This window comes from Neophocaena asiaeorientalis, unplaced genomic scaffold (assembly GCF_003031525.2).
Source record: "Neophocaena asiaeorientalis asiaeorientalis breed wild unplaced genomic scaffold, Neophocaena_asiaeorientalis_V1.1 scaffold46, whole genome shotgun sequence".
Classification (NCBI taxonomy): Eukaryota; Metazoa; Chordata; class Mammalia; order Artiodactyla; family Phocoenidae; genus Neophocaena; species Neophocaena asiaeorientalis.
In genome coordinates, this window is record NW_020175393.1 from 11,594,292 (window position 1) to 11,615,733 (window position 21,442).

The 21,442-nt window shown below is 44.4% G+C and overlaps 1 protein-coding gene across 6 annotated transcripts in view; it reads left to right on the top strand.

Moving 5' to 3' along the window:
* RUNX2 (RUNX family transcription factor 2) overlaps window positions 1-20,154 on the top strand; it is a 126,351-nt gene extending 106,197 nt beyond the window's left edge. For 3 of the 6 annotated variants that reach the window (XM_024765888.1, XM_024765887.1, XM_024765884.1), the window contains one exon: window positions 15,850-20,154. In XM_024765888.1, the coding sequence (XP_024621656.1) occupies window positions 15,850-16,328 (479 nt within the window). In that variant the 3' untranslated portion in view covers window positions 16,329-20,154. Of the gene's footprint in view, window positions 1-14,189; window positions 14,256-15,849 lie in introns of all 6 variants that reach the window. The other 3 variants (XM_024765885.1, XM_024765883.1, XM_024765886.1) reach the window with 2 other exon arrangements.
* Window positions 20,155-21,442: the final 1,288 nt, after the last annotated feature.

Here is a 21,442-nt window from a genome sequence, read left to right on the forward strand (position 1 = left end):
GCCCAGCTCTTTGCCATGTTCCCTGGTGCCTAAATTAAGAGAAAAACTATTTCACCAAAGTGAACCCCACCCAAGGGTCTTCCTGCTAACATTTTAATGCAAAGGTAACATTTCAAATGGTAAATAACAGAACTTCCGCTTGGAAGTTGGAGAAAAAAATCTTTCTGAAAGTTTGTAAAAATCGAATAAGCAAGTACCACTTGAGATTATGTAGAAGGCAAATTGGAGCCATTCACACTGAGGTAAAACTCTGCAGTTACTGAAAAATGTGGCAAGTGAGCTCTAACAAATAGAACAAATAGGCAAGTTAGCCTTGAGGGAAACAGGGGATGAATAAAGAGATTTGTACAAATACAACCTGCGGGTTGGGACTGTGGATTCCGGTGGCATCACACTGGGTGTGACAAGGACCATGGCCCAGTGCAGTTTGAGGACGAGGGGCCTCCAGCAGTGCGTCAGGCTCAGAGGATGCTGGTCTGAAGGCTGGGTCGGCCAGGAGACGTGGAGATTCGGGCAGGCGCCCCTGAACGTGTGAAGAAAAACTGAAGACACCACCAGGGAATCGTCCCCGTGGTGGGGAGGCTGGAGCTCTCCTGCTGCTCTAATTCAGCAGCTCCCAAGAGGAAACTGAAAAGACCCAGGATGCTCACATCATCGATAACAGTGGCTTTTCTGATGGCAGAAGTTACTTAAGGCCTGCAGAAGAAGAACACCGTGTTACAACAGATTAGGTGCAGAGGAAAACGGGAAGGATTATACAATAGCAACTATATCCAAAGGTGATAGTAAAATTAAGTGCATAGCAAAACTCAGTATTAATAATGATAATAATATTTAGATAGTGTTTTAAATATATAGAAAAGAGAGACACAGACATTCTCATTTGACCTCACAGCAGCTTATTGGAGTATAGACGTTATTATAGTCCCTGTTTTGCCAGTAGGAGTTTGGGCTTGGGGACAGTCAGAGACTTGACCTCTAGGTCACATGGGGAGATGGGGGAGGGAAAGACTCAACCCCACATCTCTGGGCTCCAAGTGTGCTTTCCCCATCATGTGTTGTCATAGGGGTCTCCACATCAGAGCCAGATTTTGCTACGAAACCTGTAGGGTGTCATCCTAAGAGGGATTTTTATCACATTGGTCTTTCCAGGCTACCTTTGGGGGACCTAACACCAGTAATCCTTCCTAAGTAGCCAGTGTTCATGCTTACAGGTCAGAGAACCCAAAATAAAGTAAAATCCACCAGATTCCTACCAGAAACAGCAGTGGAAATAATCCACCTTCTGATTTTTGTAAACCTGAATTTTATTCTGAGATGAAAAATGTACATGTTAATGAAATCTTAAAACCTGAAAGTATGTATTTTTATGTGTGGGGCAGGGAAACTTAAGCTACTTAAATTATGCATAACAGTATATCCTATCCTGCAGGAGTTGGAAAGGTGGATATAAATATTTATATTAATTTCAGATAGGTCAGATCAAAACAATTTTCTGGAAAAGTCGAGAACGAAGAAGAAAGAGAAATAGCTCACATCATATCTCTCATTGAACGTGTGAGCCTAAAGCAAATTTTAACCCCCTTTACTGCTAAATTTAATGACTTGAAAAGCTAATCGTGTTCCCATTTTCTTTTGGCCTCCTTGCAAACTGTTGTTAACAGTTATACTTTTTTTATTTTGTGGAAGAACTTAATTTTCTAATCGGCATTTTGTATATCGAGGGAAACCTGGTATTTTTCACACAGTGGATTTACATATTTCATTTAAAAAAAGACTGTAATGCTGTTTTTTTAATGAATGGGCACCTTTCTTTAGAGGAACAGCACTTCTAATAGAATTTTAAAGGTACTTTTGGAATTCTCAAGGTTTTGTAATATGTAGCTGAATTCGAATTTTAGAGCTGGAAACCCATAAAGATGATTGAGTCAAGTTCCATCATTTTACTGACAAAGAATGGGGTGGGAGGGGGCTCCACCATGATCACCCTTCCCATTTAGGGACACTGCTGTGACCAGAACCCTCCCCAACCCCGACTGCTAGCCCAAGGCTCTAGAATCCTATTCTCCTGCTACATATCTAATAGACCACTGACATTATTTTGCTATTGCTACACATGGCCATTGTGATCTGAAGGAAAAAAAAAAGCTATCCCTGAATTATCTCCTTTGCCCCTTTCCTCTTTTCACCCTCGAATTAATTCCTTATGAATAGACCGAGTAGACTCTGCTCCACATCGGTGACAGCACCATCTCTCCTGGCCGGTCATCAGCTGTTTTGGGCCACATCTAGAGCACACTCAGTGGACAGTATTCCCAGGCTGGGGAGAAATAGGGCTCAGGTTTCAGGCAGGCAGAGAACTTCCACTGTTGGAGGAGCTACTGTTGGACTATTAGTTGTGTTTTTGTGTGTTTCTCTCAAGGATATGGAGCTGACCAGGCCCTCTTTTTTTTTTTTGTCATCGAAACAAGTAGCTCCTCTCAGACACCTTAATGCATAACTAGGTGTGTCTGTTTACACTTGGGAGACAGCGGTCTTCATGTCCTAAAGAAGTACAAGGAGTCTGGGAGCAGCCACAAACAGATGTTGAAATTGTCCATTTGCGGCAGGGTTATTACTATAGCACCAGGAATAAACATTGAGGATGAAACCCCTCTGCAGGGGTGGGTGTGTGTGTTGAGAGGGCAATGTTATCGAGCAGAGTAGAAAGTGAAAGGAGGTCCTCTTTTTCTTTTTTTTTTCGATTTGCCTTAGTATTTGTTTATCTCCTACAACAAGGAAAATTTCACTATTTGGCTTTGGCTGTTTGAAGGCTTTTGCCAAATGCTTTACAATCTGTAGGGTTTGATTTGTGTCAAAAAAACCCACTTTGAGAACAAGGTTCTATGTAACTAAGATGTGTTTGTTTTTGTTTAAATCACTCAGAAGAGAAATCATCTCTTGTCCATTGTGAAAAGAGAGGTTTCAATCAAAGGAAAATTCTCCATATTCTAAAATATACAAACATCTCTTTGAAATGGATGCCAAATCAAACTCTAAAAGGGAGGTTTTTCTTGCAGAAGTTTTGAGTTAATTCCGCGTGCAGGGCCTGAGTGGAAAAACTCAGAATGTCAGAGGAACGAGTTACTGCAACACTGTGTTTGGATTCGGAAGTTACATAAGGAGCATTGTCTCAGGACGGTATGAAGACTTGTACATGGTTTTAGGCTGAATCCTAGCAAGAAAGAAAAAGAAATTCTTTTCAAAGTGAGTCAGTTTTTCAGTTAAATAAAAGGTTGTAGTTTGGTTTCTGATATTACTGGATATAAACCTTCAATGTGAGAAGGCATGCCGGTCATCACTTAAAAAAAAAAACTTCAATCAAGATCATCCCCGTTGTTAAAGAAATACCATCTTTCTCCCTGTCAGGACTTCTCTTAGGATGAAAAATAGTAGACGCTAAAGGGACAAGTTGAGCGGGGAAAAGGGACAAATTAGGAAATGCAACAATTCCATCCTGGCTCTGCCGCTAATTGGCTGCGTCCTTGAGTTGGTGCCTCCTTTCCTTGACTGAGCTTCCACATCAGTTGGGCTTTTTTGTGAAGGTAAAACCAGATGTATGTAAAAACAGTGACAACCTAAAAAGCAATGTACCCATTTGCAACATGATTTTTTAATTGAACTATTATTTTTGAGAGTCAGTGTCGACGTGGGACAGGACAGTTTGCTTGGGACTGAAAAAGCCAGAACAAATTTTTGCTCTTAGTATAAGGGAGCAAACCCAGGGGACAGGTTAGAACGAGAGATGCACCCCAGAACCGGTGGGCAGAGCAGTGCTGTGGGTCTGGGACTAAACTGAGCCCTTTCGGTGCAAGTAAACCACAGGGGTCGTAGGTCAGGAAAAGCCGTCGGCTACAGATGGACAGGCAGAAATCAGAAGGCACAGGCAAAATGCAGTTAGAGGCAAGGCTTTAGGTCAAACCTGGCATCACCATCTCTTTCTCCTCTCACACACATTTAAAAACTTCCCGAATGTCACTCTGAGAGGAGCTACAGTGCGTTTGAAGATATGGAGGACAGAGTCGTCGTTCTCGAGGAATTTACAGGCTGGTAGAAGTGGTGAGGTGACTGTAGGTCCTCTGCATGTGCACGCCTGCCTAGAAGAGAAATATAAGTGAAGAACGAGGTGCAGAGGAAGGAGGGGTCACTCTGGGCTAAAGCAAGAACACGAGAAGACTCTTGGAAGGGGAGGGGGGGGATTGTGAGGTAGATTTTACAGGCTGCTTAGAATTTCAAGGGATTGAGATAGAGTGGAGGTGGGGGCACTGAGGGCTGAGGGGAATAGCGTAAACCCAGCGCCTGAAGGAGGGAAAATGGAAGGTGGACAGGACAGAACACGGACAGGGGTCCAGTCTGAATGGATTGTAGAGCTCCCGAAGAAGGAGAGTGAGAAACGAAACTGGAAAGGGAAGTTGGGACAGGATTGTTACTCCAGCAAATGATGACTGTGTACCTAATAGAAAGATCTAGAAACATACAGACAAACCCGAGTAAAAAGAGTGACGTGAAGTCACAGAACAGGTAGGAAAGCTTGAGGAACCAGCAAGTTGGATGTGACGAGGATTGATAAGCCATCTGGGCAGCAGATACAACACACACACAAGTGGACCTTGGATCTAAGGCTACCTTCTGTCACAACCAGGAAGCCTCTTACATGGTCTCCCTGGGACAGGAACCCCTCCCAGGCCATAGGCAGAGGGAGCCGGTAAGTGGATGCATCTGACTGGAGAGGGAGAGAGGGCACGGGTAAGGACAGGTCCCGGCAGGACACAGCTTGAGGCTGAAGCCTGTGGCTTTGATCCCAGATTACCGTGGGTCATATCAGGCCTGGGAGAGCTGTAGCTTGTGGAGCTGACTTCGAGCCTGAACCAGAGCACTTTGGTCATCTGGTTCACATTCTGGGTCTTGGGGCATCGGGTGGTTTGAGACACAGGCGTTAAGGTTCAGGATGGCTTCAGGGCTGTGGGACCACACCAGGGCGCTAAGCCCTTTGAAGGGAATTTTATTTGAAAAAAACGGTGCCCCGAGCTTGTCACATTTTGAGCGATGCTACCTCCAAGGCAGCTGCTGCCTGGAGCCTTCCTGGGTCAGCGCTAGAGTCAGTCACAGGGAGAGTCTGAAATTGCATTGGTGCTGGATTTAGTCTATCTGTTCCTACTTTAAGAAGGGGAGAATCGAGCTGGATCTGAAAACAGTCTGCGCATTTAGGGGATGGTGGAATGTGGTCGCTATGGTGATTATTTGCTCTCCTAGCCTCCTTTTCCCACTGCAAGAGGCTTTTTTTTTTTTAACAGAAGAGTTTGGTTGGGCCTGGAGCTGGGTGTGTGGAGTGAATCAGGAGTTTCAGGATTCTAATTCTCAGCTCACGTCTTTCCTAGCTTGGACCCAATTTTTAAATTTTCCTTCATCTCTGGCTCTACTAATTCAAATAATACCGTATGAAGGAATACCCTTTTGAGATGGAGATGTTTACTCTTTGCTGTGTACTTTTGCCCGTTCTCACGTACAAGAGTCTTACCCAATGAGAGAACCTGGGGAATAAATAAAGTGACTTGCTACGATCACTCAGAACATCAACGGTAAGGACCACATGAGAATTCTGGGGCTGAGTCGAGCACGGAAAATAGGTGGCAGGAATCAGCCCCCCCACCCCACCCCATTCCGCATCCCATCCCCACCTCCATCCCCAGGCCTGTCACTGACAATTGATCAGAACCCTTTCCATCATTGCCCTCCAGGTAGGCACGGCCACCAGTATGTTAGAACTCGCATGAAAGTGACACAGAATCCCTGAACCGTGGAGGGGACTGTGGCAGCTGAGCCCCCTAGGTCTGGGGCCAGGTCCCAGGCCACCATTTACTGGTCTGTAACCTTGAGGAAATCACTTTGCTTCTTGGGGTTTCAGTTTGTCATCCATAATGTGGGGTCAGTGATAACTGTCTCCCTCCCAGGGCTGGGGTGAGGGTTTAATGTGAGTAGACTCGCCGTAACGTGAGTAGACATCTCCCATGGAGTACAGATCCTCTGCAGGTGGGAACCTTCGAATCTCTTTCCCCGTAGTAAAACCTGTGACACCATGGGATGCTGTGACTACAAAATCACTTGGAGGATTCCTATGCTTGGAGCAAAGACTGGTCTGTTAAGCACCAGCCAGTGCTGGTACCCAGCGCATCCTCAGGGCATTCCTAAACAACGTACCAAGCTTGAAAGACTTTCCTACTGGAGCACCCCAAAGGGCAGAGGGAACTCGGCTCCTTCCCCACTCTGCACCCCCCAATCTGCTGACGTAACCCAAAACAACCCCAGCTCTTGCCTGGAGAGCATTTTCTTGTCTCCTGTTATACCTTAAAATTAATGTGAATTTTCCTCCATAGTGTATCTGCTTTGGTTTTAATATAAAAATAACGTCTTAACTTACTAATATCAGTTCAATGTCCCTTTTTAAAGTCCCTCCCCCATTTGTTCCCTTCTTGTATTTCATGCCTTCCTATCAGCTGAGCTTGATTGTCTAATATATAACATCTCAACCAGTTCATAAATTTCTGCTTTTAATATAGTCTGAGTTACCATTAGCACAGGCCACAGGAAAATACCAGGCTGTCCCTTCTGCATTCAGGCTTTTTGGAAAGATTTACTTAGGAGCAATTTATCATTTAGTTGCAATTTTTAAAATAATCTTAATTGGCCACATATGTTATCGAATAAAAGCCGGTCTCCTAGCCTCTGCCTCTGTCCGCGTGGCCCCACCCCACACGTGCACATGCGCACTGCATGTTGCCAGGATGTCAGAAAATTATGCCACCCGAGGTAGATGCCGTCACAGGAAAGCCTCCCCCTGATTTAAGACAAGATTACTGATATCGAAGCTGTTATTTTTAGGAGGGAAAGGCTGTTGCTTCTAAACCTCTGTCCCTCTTTTTCCTAGTTCCTCCTGTCTTAATTGTGGCTCTGTGTTTTGGTAGCCATAAGTCATTAGTGGTTTTTAATTTCTCTGAAACTGAAATGAGGTCTGAAAGGGTGGATTTGTCCCTTTTTCCTCCTTTTCTTCCTTCTTTTTTTTTCTCTGGCTAATCGGAGGAACGCAACCACATCTGAAGCCACTTGGCTCATTATGAATTTCATGGAAACTGATTCTCTGAAAGTGTTTCCATATGTGTGTTCCCCATATATCCCATCCTCTCTAAATGGGAGCACAGACGTGTGCATGGGCTGGAAATGGCTTCAGGATGTGACAGAGCAGTCATATGACCACCGCGGCACTGTGGGTGGCCCCTTCTGAAAGACACGGTGTCCTGGGTGCTGGCCTCCTTCCTGTGGCGGATCTGGTTTCAAAGACTATCCACCCTTCCTAGCCTTTAAAAAGTTCTTAATCAAGGCCTAGCAAGAAGATCTCTCTCGTTTTTCCTCCGTTTCTCTCCCCCCTTCACCCTTTGGTTTCTTCCTTCTCTCTTACCCTCCCTCCCCATGCACACACGGACACACACACACACACACACACACGCACTGCACATCTATGGCCTCCCTCCTTCTCACCGAGAGGAAATGTATTATTCCATCCATATCCTCAAAATTTGGGTGGGTTTAAGGGATGGTTGAAGTTTCTGAAAATTGCCAGCTTGTGCGTTGTTGGCTTTATTTTTATTTTTATTTTTCCTTTTTCTCTCTCTTTCCTTCAGCATAGCATACTTTCTTAGCCTTGGGATCAGCTGGTCTTTCAGAATTTGTGAGGGTGCAGTGGAAAAGTACAATTCATTACAACACGGAAAATAAATATTTATACTGGATAGTCGAGGCACTTTTCCTCTCTTTTGCAAAACTATGGAGCTTGCTGGTCTGACCTCTCATTATCTTCAAAAAATCGATTTCAGATTCTCATTTTGCTGCTTTCTTCTCCATCAACGTGATCCATTACATTTCTCCCACGGGGGGTATATTTTTCCACCCATTGTCTAATGAAATTAAAAGTAAAACTAATTTAGTGATTGATACTTGATCATTTTAGTGTGAGGGGACAAATTCAGGGAAAGTAAGAAAACCGACGTAAAAAATCTCTTAAAACCTCAATGTGGAAAATGCAAAGTAATGTTCTGTGTAGAGTCGAAAGTTGATTTTTAGGTAATGTTTACATAGCATTTCTGCTTCTGTCATGTTGCTTGCTCGGGTCTATGCTAGTAACTGATTCGTTTAGTAGATGTTTTGGAAGTACTCGTCTGTTTTCAGTACCATACCGTGAACTAGGTAGCAGAGCTGCTTTTTTTTTTTTTTGGCTGCACAGTGTGTGGGGTCTTAGTTCCCTGACCAGGGATCGAACCCGTGCCCCCTACAGTAAAAGTGAGGAGTCTTAACCACTGGACCGCCAGGGAAGCCCCTGCTAGGTAGGATCTCAAAGAAGGATACACGGTTCTTCTTCTTCATTTGCTTTCCCTTTAGCTGGAAAATGAAAATGCTTCTCTAAAACCAGTGATGATACTTTAAAATGCATGGAGTGGTAAAATTTACATCTGTAAACGTTCCAGATGTATAGGGTAAAGAAAAGGTGATAGGGATTTGTATACCTGGGAAGTCCTTGTGTAGTGGTGAGCTTTGAAGGCAGTGCTTACGTACCCAGGTCTGGCAGAGAAAAGAGAGGTGGCCGTGAGTCTGGGGATGAGGGTTCTGAGTACATGCCCCGCCACAAAGAGGAAGGTTCATACCGAGCAGTAGTGGGACGTGACCATGGAAGAGTAGAACAGAGGGCTCTGACTATGCCAATAGCCTCACCCTTATTTTCCACACCCCCTTTGCAGAGCTGCTCAGTCACGCCTGGTGAAGGGTGGCTGTGACCTGTGCTGGGTCGGGATGACCCCCTGTGGTTCAAGGCTCTGCCCCTGTGTGGCCTGAAAAGGTGGAAGATTTTCCCCTTCTGTGTGTGTTTTCATAGAATGCAGATCTCTGGAAGCTCAAGGCCGAAGCTCTACGTTTCCCCACTGGCACACACTGTCAGGGATGCAGACAGGGAGTAGCACACTCGGGCCTGAGACAGGAGGACCACGTTTTCATCTCGGGATGTCACGCAGATCCATGTGTCTCCAGGGTGCCATCTCGTCATCTATAAAGGTCATCCACAATTCTGGATGATGCTGACATACTGGCTCTATATACTACCTAGAAATTCAGACAGGAAGCAAGCTTTCCAGCCCACTCCAAATAAACCACGTGACCTTAGTGGCAACAGTTACCTTGGGGTCCAGAGGGAGAGGAGCGTGCTGACTCGCCTTCCCACAGGCTGTACCTTTCTGGCCTGGCTGTCTTTCTCCTTCCTCTCTTCTCCCCGTGGCTCCCCAGTGTAGACTTACCCACAGATACGGGCTCTCAGGATATTGGGAACAGCACGGTGGCAAAACAGAGGAATCCGTTCACTAGTGGCAGCTGCCATTTGCGGGCCCCTGTCTGAGACGTGAGGTCAACTGATGTAACAATGCTTGGGGAGAGCTTTGAACACCCTTTAAAGAGAGCTTTAGGAGGTTTTATAGGTATGGAATCATATTTGAGTTACATTTTAGGTTTGATGTCAGCATTTCTTAATGTTTATTATAATATCTATTTTCTTGATGCGTCAAAAATGTACCAGCTGTTGTGCGGAGTTCCTGATCCCCCAGCTAATTTACTTATTTTTTGATTTATCCATCCATTCATACACTTATATTAAAAAAAATTTAAGCTCTTATAATATAGACAGTTCTGAGGGATATGAGAGGAAAATAAATCATCTTTACCATCCAAAGCTTACTTTGTAGTTGGAGAGCACAGGCTACAAAACAGCTAATAATTCAGTAAAGTAGTGGCTGAGGGCCCGAAAGAGTGACATGGAAAATAAATGCTATTTCGAACAGGAGTGAAATAGGAAATTATATAATAGAGCAGTTGGGAAGGTGGCAGCCAAAATGTAGAAGGGGAGGAAGATTCTTAGAGGAGAGCGGCTCTGTGGAGATCTCGTGTATTATATGTTCCAATAGAAAGGATGCTGCGAGGGGGTTAATAAAAAGTACCCGGACGTTGTTATTTGAGATTTAGTGTGGCGACAACTCCTACCATTTGGAAGGCCTCGATGAAGCTTTGAAGTTAACGCCTCATTGCCGAGAAGTATGATGGCTTTTCATTCTGTATATTTTTGCCCTTGCATTAAAAAAGGGCAGAGGACTCTGCATTTGCCCATCTGTGTTCCACCTGGATTCAAGGCCCCTTGTCCTTTTCTCCGCCCCGACCTGCCCTCCTTGGCTGGGGCATGTAAATTCCACTGCTGAGAGGGGGTGATACATGGGTACGATGTTTCCTAGCTGTCAGCCCTGAATGGCAAGTACCCCGGTCTGCTATTTTTTTCAAACTCCTATTTCCATTCTTCTGAGAGCTCTCCTGGCCCATTTTCAACCAACCATAACGTCTTGAGGGTCTACTGAATAAGAAAATGCATGTGAAAGTACTTGGTAAAGGCCTAGAAACATCAAGTATCATTGTTATTAAGCCCCAAAGGGGAAGACGAACAGGGATTAGACTATCACTGCCCTCCGCAGCTCACTCTAGTTAAGAGTCAAGTATGACCCAAGATAACTCTATTCCAATAGAAAGGATGCTGCGAGGGGGTTAATAAAAAGTACCCGGACGTTGTTATTTGAGATTTAGTGTGGCGACAACTCCTACCATTTGGAAGGCCTCGATGAAGCTTTGAAGTTAACGCCTCATTGCCGAGAAGTATGATGGCTTTTCATTCTGTATATTTTTGCCCTTGCATTAAAAAAGGGCAGAGGACTCTGCATTTGCCCATCTGTGTTCCACCTGGATTCAAGGCCCCTTGTCCTTTTCTCCGCCCCGACCTGCCCTCCTTGGCTGGGGCATGTAAATTCCACTGCTGAGAGGGGGTGATACATGGGTACGATGTTTCCTAGCTGTCAGCCCTGAATGGCAAGTACCCCGGTCTGCTATTTTTTTCAAACTCCTATTTCCATTCTTCTGAGAGCTCTCCTGGCCCATTTTCAACCAACCATAACGTCTTGAGGGTCTACTGAATAAGAAAATGCATGTGAAAGTACTTGGTAAAGGCCTAGAAACATCAAGTATCATTGTTATTAAGCCCCAAAGGGGAAGACGAACAGGGATTAGACTATCACTGCCCTCCGCAGCTCACTCTAGTTAAGAGTCAAGTATGACCCAAGATAACTCTCCTTAGCCATCGGGGTGTGGCAGGCGCTGAGTGGAGGCTTGCAGCCTGCAAGAATAAAAGATCAGAGCTTCTTTTATTCTCCCTTGTCTTGGTTTCACTCCTTTCCCCTACATTTTCCACTTGCTTGGGAGGCCCAAGAGACCTGGTTGGGTGAAGGGAGGCCATTTCGTTTTTCCCCATAGACTTTGGCGGATAGGAGCAAGAAATTTTTACTTTTTTTTTTTTTTTTTATGCGGTACGGGGGCCTCTCACTGTTGTGGCCCCCCCCGTTTCGGAGCACAGGCTCCGGATGCGCAGGCTCAGCGGCCATGGCTCACGGACCCAGCTGCTCCGCGGCATGTGGGATCTTCCCGGACCGGGGCACGAACCCGTGTCCCCTGCATCGGCAGGCGGACTCTCAACCACTGCGCCACCAGGGGAGCCCAGAAATTTTTACTATTAACATTGATTTTATTTTTATTTGAGCTTCACGGGCATTTTATTAATATATTCTTCCCCAGGTACACTGGGTTGTGAAAAACTGCTGCTGCTGCCGTTTCAATGAGCAAGGTTCTTGCAGCTCTATTTATGATAACGACATAAATCTGCAGCTGTCTGACTGGCTAAGGGTGCAGCGAGCAGTTGTGGAATGAAATGCATCTGTAGGGAACCAGCAGGTCCTAAGGGAATCAAGCCCTTGACCTTGGTCTCATTCACATTATGCCACGAACAACTGAATTAGGTGCTCACTGTTGAGCAGATTAGATCAACAAGTCCCGAAAGAGTTTTCAAATAGTGTCCCAAGAACAGTAGCTCTCATTGGGCAACACATGGGCGCCAGAAGAACCTACTTAAATATTTCTAGGCAAATTTATTTCGGCAGATAGGCTCGTAAGACAGCAAATGTATATCTGTGGTTGTGTCCACCGAATTCCTTAAGGGTGACTAAGACTGCAGAGTGGTTAGAGGTCGAAGAGGTCTTGTCTAGCTGTGGTTCTGCCTCTCTGGAGCTTTGTGATTTTTGTAGAGCACATGGCTCCCTTCTCCGCTCAGCTTCCCTATTTGTCAGCGGGTTAGATTAGGATCATCTAAACAGTCAACGAGGGGTTTGGATTTTTTTTCACCAGAGTACCCCAGACTAGCAGAGGAGGATAAATGGGTACCTTAGGGAATCTGGGGGCATAGTTTAAAGCTTCACAAGTGCAAAATTTTGTTGAAGTCATTTTTTGTTTGTCTGAAAATTCACCCAAGTGTTGCATTCTACTCCATATCATGTCCATGTTTACTGTACAGCATACGCTTGTCTCCATGCTGGGTAAAACAAGCCTATCAGGAAGATTCACCATGTTTATCTTGGGCTTCAAGTAACTCCTGGCAGTGCTGGCTTTATTTAATCGGTAGGTTGTAATCTGGAGTTTTAAACTGGCTCTAAGGCTACAAGGCAGATCACTGGGGCCGTTACTGAGCTTTGGCTTTACATTTCTAAAATTAGATTGGGGTAAGAGTACTTTTAGAACTCTCCAGGCTTTCATCCTGATCCTTTCAGTAAGTAGATATTATATTTTCTTTACTTTAGTTGATATAATATCCAGGTCTATAGATAGTTTGTAGCTGTACGTAATGTGACTGGTGACATGGGTATGAATAGTTTGGGACACAAGGTCGAAATAACCTGAGAAGATGGTCTAAAATGAAAACTGAGTTCTTGTACAGAACGGAGATTAGAAGTACAGGTACAACCCCATTCAATGAAAGAAAATTTAGTTATATCCTTTGCTTCTGTAATAATTATTATAAATAGTCGAAGGTTAGGAAGGGGTTTAAGTTCTTTCTTTTTAAGTTTAGAATTCCTTCCATCTCCCCATCATTGATTATTATATAAGAGCTCTCACATGATACGGCAGCAAGTTAAAATTTCTTCCTACAGAACACATTGCAGCGTAACACGAAATAACTAAGTTCTAGAAAATTTTATTCTTTGTAACATAAAAATTACCATATCATCCCTTTAAAGTCCTCATGAGCTCTCTTTGCCCAGAAGGAGTTAATCCTCAAGACATGACAGTCTCAAACGACTAGAAGTCATTGGTCAGAGTTCTGTAAAGCCAGCGGAAGTTTGTTGCATTATTTTCTATAAACCACAGCCAGGGCTCATTACTTGAAAAAGGAACGTCCATTTGCATTAGCTGGCATTTAGAAGCCAAAAAGGTAGAGTGATCCTGGCATGTGATGGATAATAAAAACATCAGACAAATGTATCAGGTAAAATCGAGAAGTTGGGGGTGGGAGGTGGAGAGAGAAATTCAAAACCACACTGGAGTTTACTGGCAGGGTTCCCACATAAAGGGTTTTAATGAGGCTTCTGCCTCAAAATCAGGGAAACCACCTGAATTTTCATTATGGCGACAGTATATTTTAAGTATAAATACCCACGAGAAGCATTTTTTACGTCGCTGAGCCTACCTGTGTGAACTCTGTGCTCCCGTGGGGGGCAAACGCTGGTGTTGTAAGGGTGCCGTCTTTCCATTTGAAATTGCTCCCATTGTTCAAGCACTACAGAAGCACAGGGCAGGGAGATGGCAGATCTCATCTGGCCCCGTTGGCGATTCTGTCCTCATCACTTCTTGTACCTTCTCACACCTGAGCTTGTCAGAATTTCCTATCTGGGTGGGGTCAGGGAGAGGCCAGCGGAGGATGGAAGAATTTATAAAAAGCAGAGAGTAACTGCCCAGACTGTGCTAGTTTTGGTTTGTCATCTTGAAAGTGTTTGCTTCTGGTGTTAGAAGCTGCTCACCAGCTTTTTACTCTCTGCTTACGGGCCTGTGGATTCTGGGAAGGTACTGTGAGGGGTGGGACCTTCTCTGCCTTCCCTTCCCCACCCCCAAGGCCGTTGCTTCTCCTCCTGTCTTGGGATTCACGGTGATAGAACGTTAGAGCCGGAAGGGAACTTAGAGCTCATCCCCTCATTTTACAGATGGTGACACTGCCACCTCTGACCTCTGCCTCTGGCCTTCCACTCTCAGTAAGAAGAGCCAGGCAGGTGAGACTTTTCACAATTGCTGGGCTGGGCTGGGTGGGGCTGTCTGACTGGGACTGTCCGATGAGTGAGAAACACCTTGTTAACGATACATTGCTTTGAGGTAGTCACTTCTTGCTATCAGTGCACATCACGGCACTTGCCCCGAGCATTTTATAAAGAACACAGGCAGTATGCATTTTAACAAAAATGAACAACTCTCGATCAGCACCTTGAAAGAAAAATATTGGGATGATTCGTTTAATAAATATTGTAGTATCCAAGAACGTGGCTAAGAAAATGAAAGCTGAAGAAGTACCTGCTCACTAAGACCTTCAAGAATTACTGAGTGCTTTCCCTTACAGATAAAAGTGGTAGGAAAAGCAAGTGTATGAGATCCAAAGGATTGGAAGGTTTTAGGTGTGAACAAAATCTTAAGAACACTGGTATTATAAAACGGCTTGTCACAGTTCTGTCAGTGTTAGAAATTCATAACCCTGTCTTTAAAATCACAACTATAAGTTTTTGGCATTTCCGAAAACTGATTTCCACATGAAGTAGTTTCTAACTGTGGTTTCATAAGTTAAGTGCCAGAAATATCTATTAAGGAGGCGCCCTGTTAGCTTTAGAAGTTAAAGGACTTTACATTTTCGAGGAAAACTCTTTGCTTCAGGTTCCCAGTTCAAACTGGCCTGAAGCTAATTCTGTAGGATGTGGTACAGGGGTCCGGAGGGTGGATGGTGAGGTACCCTCCTGCTTTATCTCCTCTACCAGCGAGCCTTTCCCCAAAGCTGCTGTTGGCACGTGGCCTTAATCGGGTCCTACTTCTCCCATCGAGACTTGAAATGCAGTGATTCCTAGGTACCAAGCCTTCCCCCCACCCACTTTCAAAACCTGCTAGTTTATGACCCTTGGGAGAATTTCTAAGGGTCAGACACTCCCTATACACCCCCAGATAAGTAAGATAGTCCCAGAAAACATTGAAATCTAGTTTGATTTTTTTTTGAAATCTGTTACCAAGATGAGGAATAAAACAGGATTTCACATTATTTTAAGAGTTGAAGTGATAGGCCCACGCTAGGGTATCTTTTTGACGTTCCTTCATTGACAAGGGGCCCTGCTAAGAGTACCGAAAACAAAACGGATCACTTTGGAAATTCTTTATATTGGGTTGAGGAAAAGAAACGTGTCCGACTTAGTAAAAAGGTCACTTTCAAATATCTGAGGTACAACAAGGAACAAAAAGAGAGGGGAAAAAAAATCAATGAGGATTCAGTCTTAAAGTCTGGTGAGTGAATCTGTCTGATCAGAGTGTTGGGTTGGTTTACACACAAGACCTAGCACACATTTGGGCTTTTAAAGCCCTTTGGGATTCTCTGGGGGTGAAGAACTTGAGGCTCAATGCTGCTAAGACTGTAAAGTGAAAATCAAACAAACAGAAAAGCCCCAGAAGTCTGTGTAGCGACCGGTGCATTTGAAAGTCTGTTTGTGGCTTGCTGTTCCTTTGGGGGAAAGCTGAAGTTTTCTTTCTTTTCTTGTAAAAAAAATAAATTCTTTCGTGATTTTAACTGCTATTTACAGATGTTTCCCCCCCCCCATCTTCTGTTGTAATTTTTAGGTGCTTCAGAACTGGGCCCTTTTTCAGACCCCAGGCAGTTCTCAAGCATTTCATCCCTCACTGAGAGCCGCTTCTCCAACCCACGAATGCACTATCCAGCCACCTTTACTTATACCCCGCCAGTCACCTCAGGCATGTCCCTCGGTATGTCCGCCACCACTCACTACCACACCTACCTGCCACCACCCTACCCCGGCTCCTCCCAAAGCCAGAGCGGACCCTTCCAGACCAGCAGCACTCCATATCTCTACTATGGCACCTCGTCAGGATCCTATCAGTTCCCCATGGTGCCCGGGGGAGACCGGTCTCCTTCCAGAATGCTACCGCCGTGCACCACCACCTCGAACGGCAGCGCGCTCTTAAACGCAAACCTGCCTAACCAGAACGATGGCGTTGACGCCGACGGAAGCCACAGCAGTTCCCCCACCGTTTTGAATTCTAGTGGCAGGATGGATGAATCTGTTTGGCGACCCTATTGAAACTTCCTCAGCAGTGGCCCAGCGGTCTCTGGGAGCCATATCCCAAATGTATCAACATATACATATATAGAGAGTGCATATATATGTATATCAACTAGCCTATCTACAAAGTGCCTATTTTTTAGAAGGTTTTTTTTTTTTTTTTTTTTTTTGTCTTGGCATTCACTCACTCCGTCATGATCTTGCAACCCTCAGAGGGTAGCTCTTGAGGAGCAAGAGGCCCAAGAGAGACAATCCTAATCAGATTTCAGATCATTCTCTCTTTAAACATGTACCTTTGTGAGCAAACAAAGGAAAACAAGGTACTTTTGTTGCTGTTGTCATTTGGTCCGTTATCCTCAGTAACCTGTTCAGATGCCAGTTCAGAGAGGTGGACTCCAAGTTCAGGAGGAAAAGCAAAGACGCTTGTCCCCTGTGCTTCGAAACCACACACCCTCACGGTGCCGCTGTGTGTGGACCAGTGCCCTCGGCAGACCCACTTACACAGCCGGCCCAGGTGCCCACGGAGGGGAAAGGGGCAGAAAGAATGCTTCCGTTCCCTTGCCATCCATTCAGAGTAACTGTTCCAAACTTCGGCTTTCACACTTTCTGCAAGTACTCATTTGAACTGTTTGGTTCAGTTGTTTTTATTTTAATTTTTTCCTACTTTAAGAAAGTGACTTCAAAAACTACCCATCAGGATAGATTATTTTATTTTACCTTTTTATACTTTTTTTTTTCCTTTTCCCATTTAACCAAAAAGAAATCTGATCCCGAACTGCCCCCTTCCCACCTAACCCCTTCTTCTTTTATGCAAAACTGAAAATGGCAATACCTTATTATAGCCATAATGGTAGAGATAGTGTTTGCGTTTGGCTGTGTGTTATTTGTCTTCTTTTTTTTTTTAAATTATGAATATGTGTAAAATCTGAGGTAACTTGCTAACGTGAATGGTCATATAACTTTAAAGATATATTTATAATTATTTAATGACATTTGGACCCTTGAAACATTTCTTAGTGTATTGATATGTTGACTTCGGTCTCTAAAAGTGCTCTTTATTAAATAACAAATTCCTTCAGTGGGCTAGAGCCATATCTGAAATATTGCTAAGCAATTTCAGTTCATCCAGACACAATGTGATTTTTAAAAATACTTCCATCTCCAAATATTTTAGATGTAGCTTGTTTTTGTGATGTATGAAGGAAATGTTATGTTAGTTCTTTTCCGATCTTTGATTGCCTCTAACACAGCTTTGCCTTTTAAAAAGCAATAATCAGAGATTTAAAAAGCAACCCTTAGTCCTTTATCACTTACGTTGCTCATTGTCAGCATAAAATGCTGGAGTGATGTGGCTTCCTAATTTCTTTGAAATAATGATGACTCTTGTCATATGAGAAAGACAAGCACAAGTGAATCCTTGAACTGCAGAACAATGTTCTGTGGTTTCAGAGTTAAAGCAAAACTCGACATCACCAGTGAAGACGTAGTCAGCTTAAAGCCACACGAGTGGCTGAAGGATCAGTCGTGATACACACACGGTACAGGAAAGCAGAACTGCTCCAGGGAGTGTTACCCAAAACGCCTTACCAAACAGTAAGTCAGGGGAACCCAAATCTGCCTTAGCCCCGGGCCCACCGGCAGCTTCCCACAGAATTTGCATTTAAAGGAGCAGAGTTAAGTCCTTGTCTTCTGGGAGCAGGGTCCTCTGAAGGAGCAGACAAGTTCCAGCAGGCAGCTGATCTGAGAACACACAGGCAGTGGGGACCCATCATACAGCCTCTGATATTCATATTTCTCACCATGGGGGGGGCGAAGGGAAGGCAAAGCTAGGTGGAATTTGGTGTCTACTACTGCGTATGAATTTGAGCCGAAGCCCTCCTGTCGGATGCACTTTGACCACTCCTGGCGGCCACGTGGCAGATTCTCAAGTGTGGATCCTTGATCCAAGCCAGGACCACTTCACGACACCACCAGGCAGATCCCCACCCACCTCCCCCACAGGTCAGGGCCCTTTCATTTAAAGCTTGTGCCCGCCCCCAGGCAGAACCTTTAGAGATTTGCCTCCAGCCCCAGACGCCCCTTGCTCCCGGGTCATCGTCCAGCCCACCTCATTAGAGCACCAAGCATCTTGGGACGGCTCGTGGGGCATGGGACCTGTGCTCCTCGCCTGGGAATTCACCCTGACTCCTCCTAATAAAGATCGAGGGGAAAACCAAGCCCAACCAAAACAAAACACTTTGCCTTCTAAAGGTTGTATACCAAGTATGCTTAGATAAATAAGCCACTTTCCTATTACTGAAGATGGAAGTAGTAATTGATACTATTTATTATTTGTGTGTGGTAGCTTGAAGCAAGCCACTGTCCATTTATTTGTAAGTGTAAAATATGTGTGTTTGTTTCAGTAGCACTTAAAAAAGCCAGTGTCTGGTTACACATTTCAATCTTAATTAATTGACAGAAAAATGTTACTGCCAGTGCCAGCTGTACTCTATTTAATAAAAAAGGTACTATATCTGTACATTCCTTTTTAATGTTGAAAGGGCTTAAGTTTACAGTACACATACTAAGTGACTTGAGGGATGCTTTTGTGTTGAAATGTTAGTATAGTGGCTGCAGGCAGCAACCCAGAAACACTTTAAAAGTTTTCTTTTTTTTTCTTGGGAAAAATTCAAGCACTTCTTCCTTCTCCCCTCACTCAAACCATTCCAATGGGGTAATTTACATTTCTTAGATCAAATTCAGCCCTTTTTTAGCCCGGGGGTTTAAATTTTTCTATCTTTTTTTTTTCTTTTTTAACCAAATCCTTAATTTGCACTGGGTCACGTGTATGATTTGTGATTTCAAGACCAAAGCAAAGCCTTACTGCTACTGTGGAACCATGAACTAGCCAGCACTCTACTTCCTTCAGATTAAAAAGGCATGGTTTACAGCGTGACCAATACAGCCACTTTTTTAACCTGTTCTAAACTATGTCAGAGTTCCAGAACAGGTACCGAAGCTTTAGTTTTTTGTGTGTGTGTGTGTGAAATGACATCCAGGTTGGAACTGAAGGACTCAACAGATCAGCTGTGGTTCGCTCTTCAGGCCGTCTTACCCCCACCAGGGCCTTTTAAAAGTGAGCAGAGAACTGTACACCATTGGGGCCCATCCATTGCAGATTCAGAGGGGAAGAGATGTATGTGCTGGCTGAAAAGAGTTCCCTCCATTCCCAGGAAAGGGACTGACTCAGAGTCTAGGTGAATGCATGGAAACACAAAGCATTAGCAAAAACAAGAATTATACCTATGACATTCGAAAGAACCATAATAAATAAAATAAATAAAAGACGACTCTTCCAAACCTTGAATTTGTTGTTCTTAAAAAGATAACACATTTGAAACATATCTTCTATGTGAGAATTTTTTAGATGTTTGTTTACTTCATGTTTACAAATAACTTTGCTTCTTCATGCAGTACTTTGAAATATATCAGCCAAAACCATAACTTACAATAATTTCTTAGGTATTTGAATAAAATTCCGTTTTTTTTGGATATGCTTTACCATTCTTAGATTTCTGTGGAACAAAAGTATTTGTAGCATTTTGTGTAAATACAAGCTTTTCATTTTTATTTTTTTCCAGTCGCTGTTGCCCAAGATTTGCTTTCCGTGCACATATTGTACAAATTCTGCTTTGTGCCACAGGTCATGATTGTGGATGAGTTTACTCTTAACTTCAAAGGGACTATTTGTATTGTATGTTGCAACTGTAAATTGAATTATTTGGCATTTTTTCCATGATTGTAATATTAATTTGAAGTTTGAATTGAATTTTCAATAAAATGGCTTTTTTGGTTTTGTTATGTGTGTACACTGGGTCTTTTCTCATCCGCGGTTTCTTCTCTAGTCTGACACCTACTCCTGCATACACCTGGGCACTTATTGGTCATAGGACTTGCCAGGGCTGGATGAGAGCAGAGATCCTATATTACTGGTGAGAGGAAAACCGTCTTGGTAAGCGCTGGGTTCTTGTTTTGGCCTACCCCGAGAGAGGGGTGGGTGAAGAATCTAGCAGTGCGCTCACTTCCTTATCAGCCTGTTGTCTGAAGGAAGGAGTGCTCACCCCATCCTTGGGTAAAGCCCCTTATTGCAACCAGGGGGACGAGTCAGGGTAGAAAGACAGCAGCCTCGATGGTTCCATGATGCTAATCTCTGGGCACATGAATGGGGCCGACAAGTGAACCCTTGACTGTAGTCACAAGAGCTCAGGCAGCCCAGCCGTAGGGGGTAGTCTGTTTGCCTTCTGACATCTCTTTTGGGTTCTTAAAAAGAAAGTCAACCAAAGACAAGGATGAGTAAAAATGGACCTTGGCCTGGAGAGCTCTAGCCTCAGAAAAATTCTACTACTAGTGAGGCTAACTCTAGTTTGGAAACTTTTTTTTTCTGGGCCGCTGTTTATTTTTGGTAAGTCCCTCCCCTGCGAGAAGGTCGAGGGCCTGGGGTAGAGCGGTTGCTTGCTTTCTGTCCCGTGCTGTGCGTATGCCTTGGCTTATCACAGTTCTAGAGAGGGACGGGGAAACCTCGGTGCCGACAAGCGCAGTCACTGGCGGGGGGCCCACATCACGCTAGGAGTTAGAGGCTGCCCTTTAGATCTGCTCATTCTTACCCCTTTGGCACTGTTTTCTGAGAGATCTTGGAAACAGCTCATTTCTAAGCGTGGGAGACATCCTAAAAGCACTTGGGTGAACTTAGGCCGGGGAACTTGTTTGCAACTCTTTGAGGATGTATATTTATTTATCCTTTTAAATTAAACATCTGTGTGGCTTTAAAAGGCACTGCACGGGAGGTGGGCATGGTGGCCTTCTCGGCCTCTCCAGCTTTCTCCCGCAGCAGCAAATCATTCTCCTCCTCGGGGTCTCAGTTTCTTGGTTTATGGAAAGGCACTGGGCTAGACCTTGGCGCTACTGACACTTCAGGCTGGATAATTCTTCGGCGTGTGTGCAGGGAGGACTGTCCTGTGCATTGTAGGGTGTTTAGCAGCATCCCTGGCTTCTACCTGCTGCATGCCTGTAGCGTCCGCCCAGTTGTGACAATGAAGAATGTCTCCAGACGTTGCCAGGTGCTCCCTGGGGGGCAAAATCGCCCCGATTAAGAA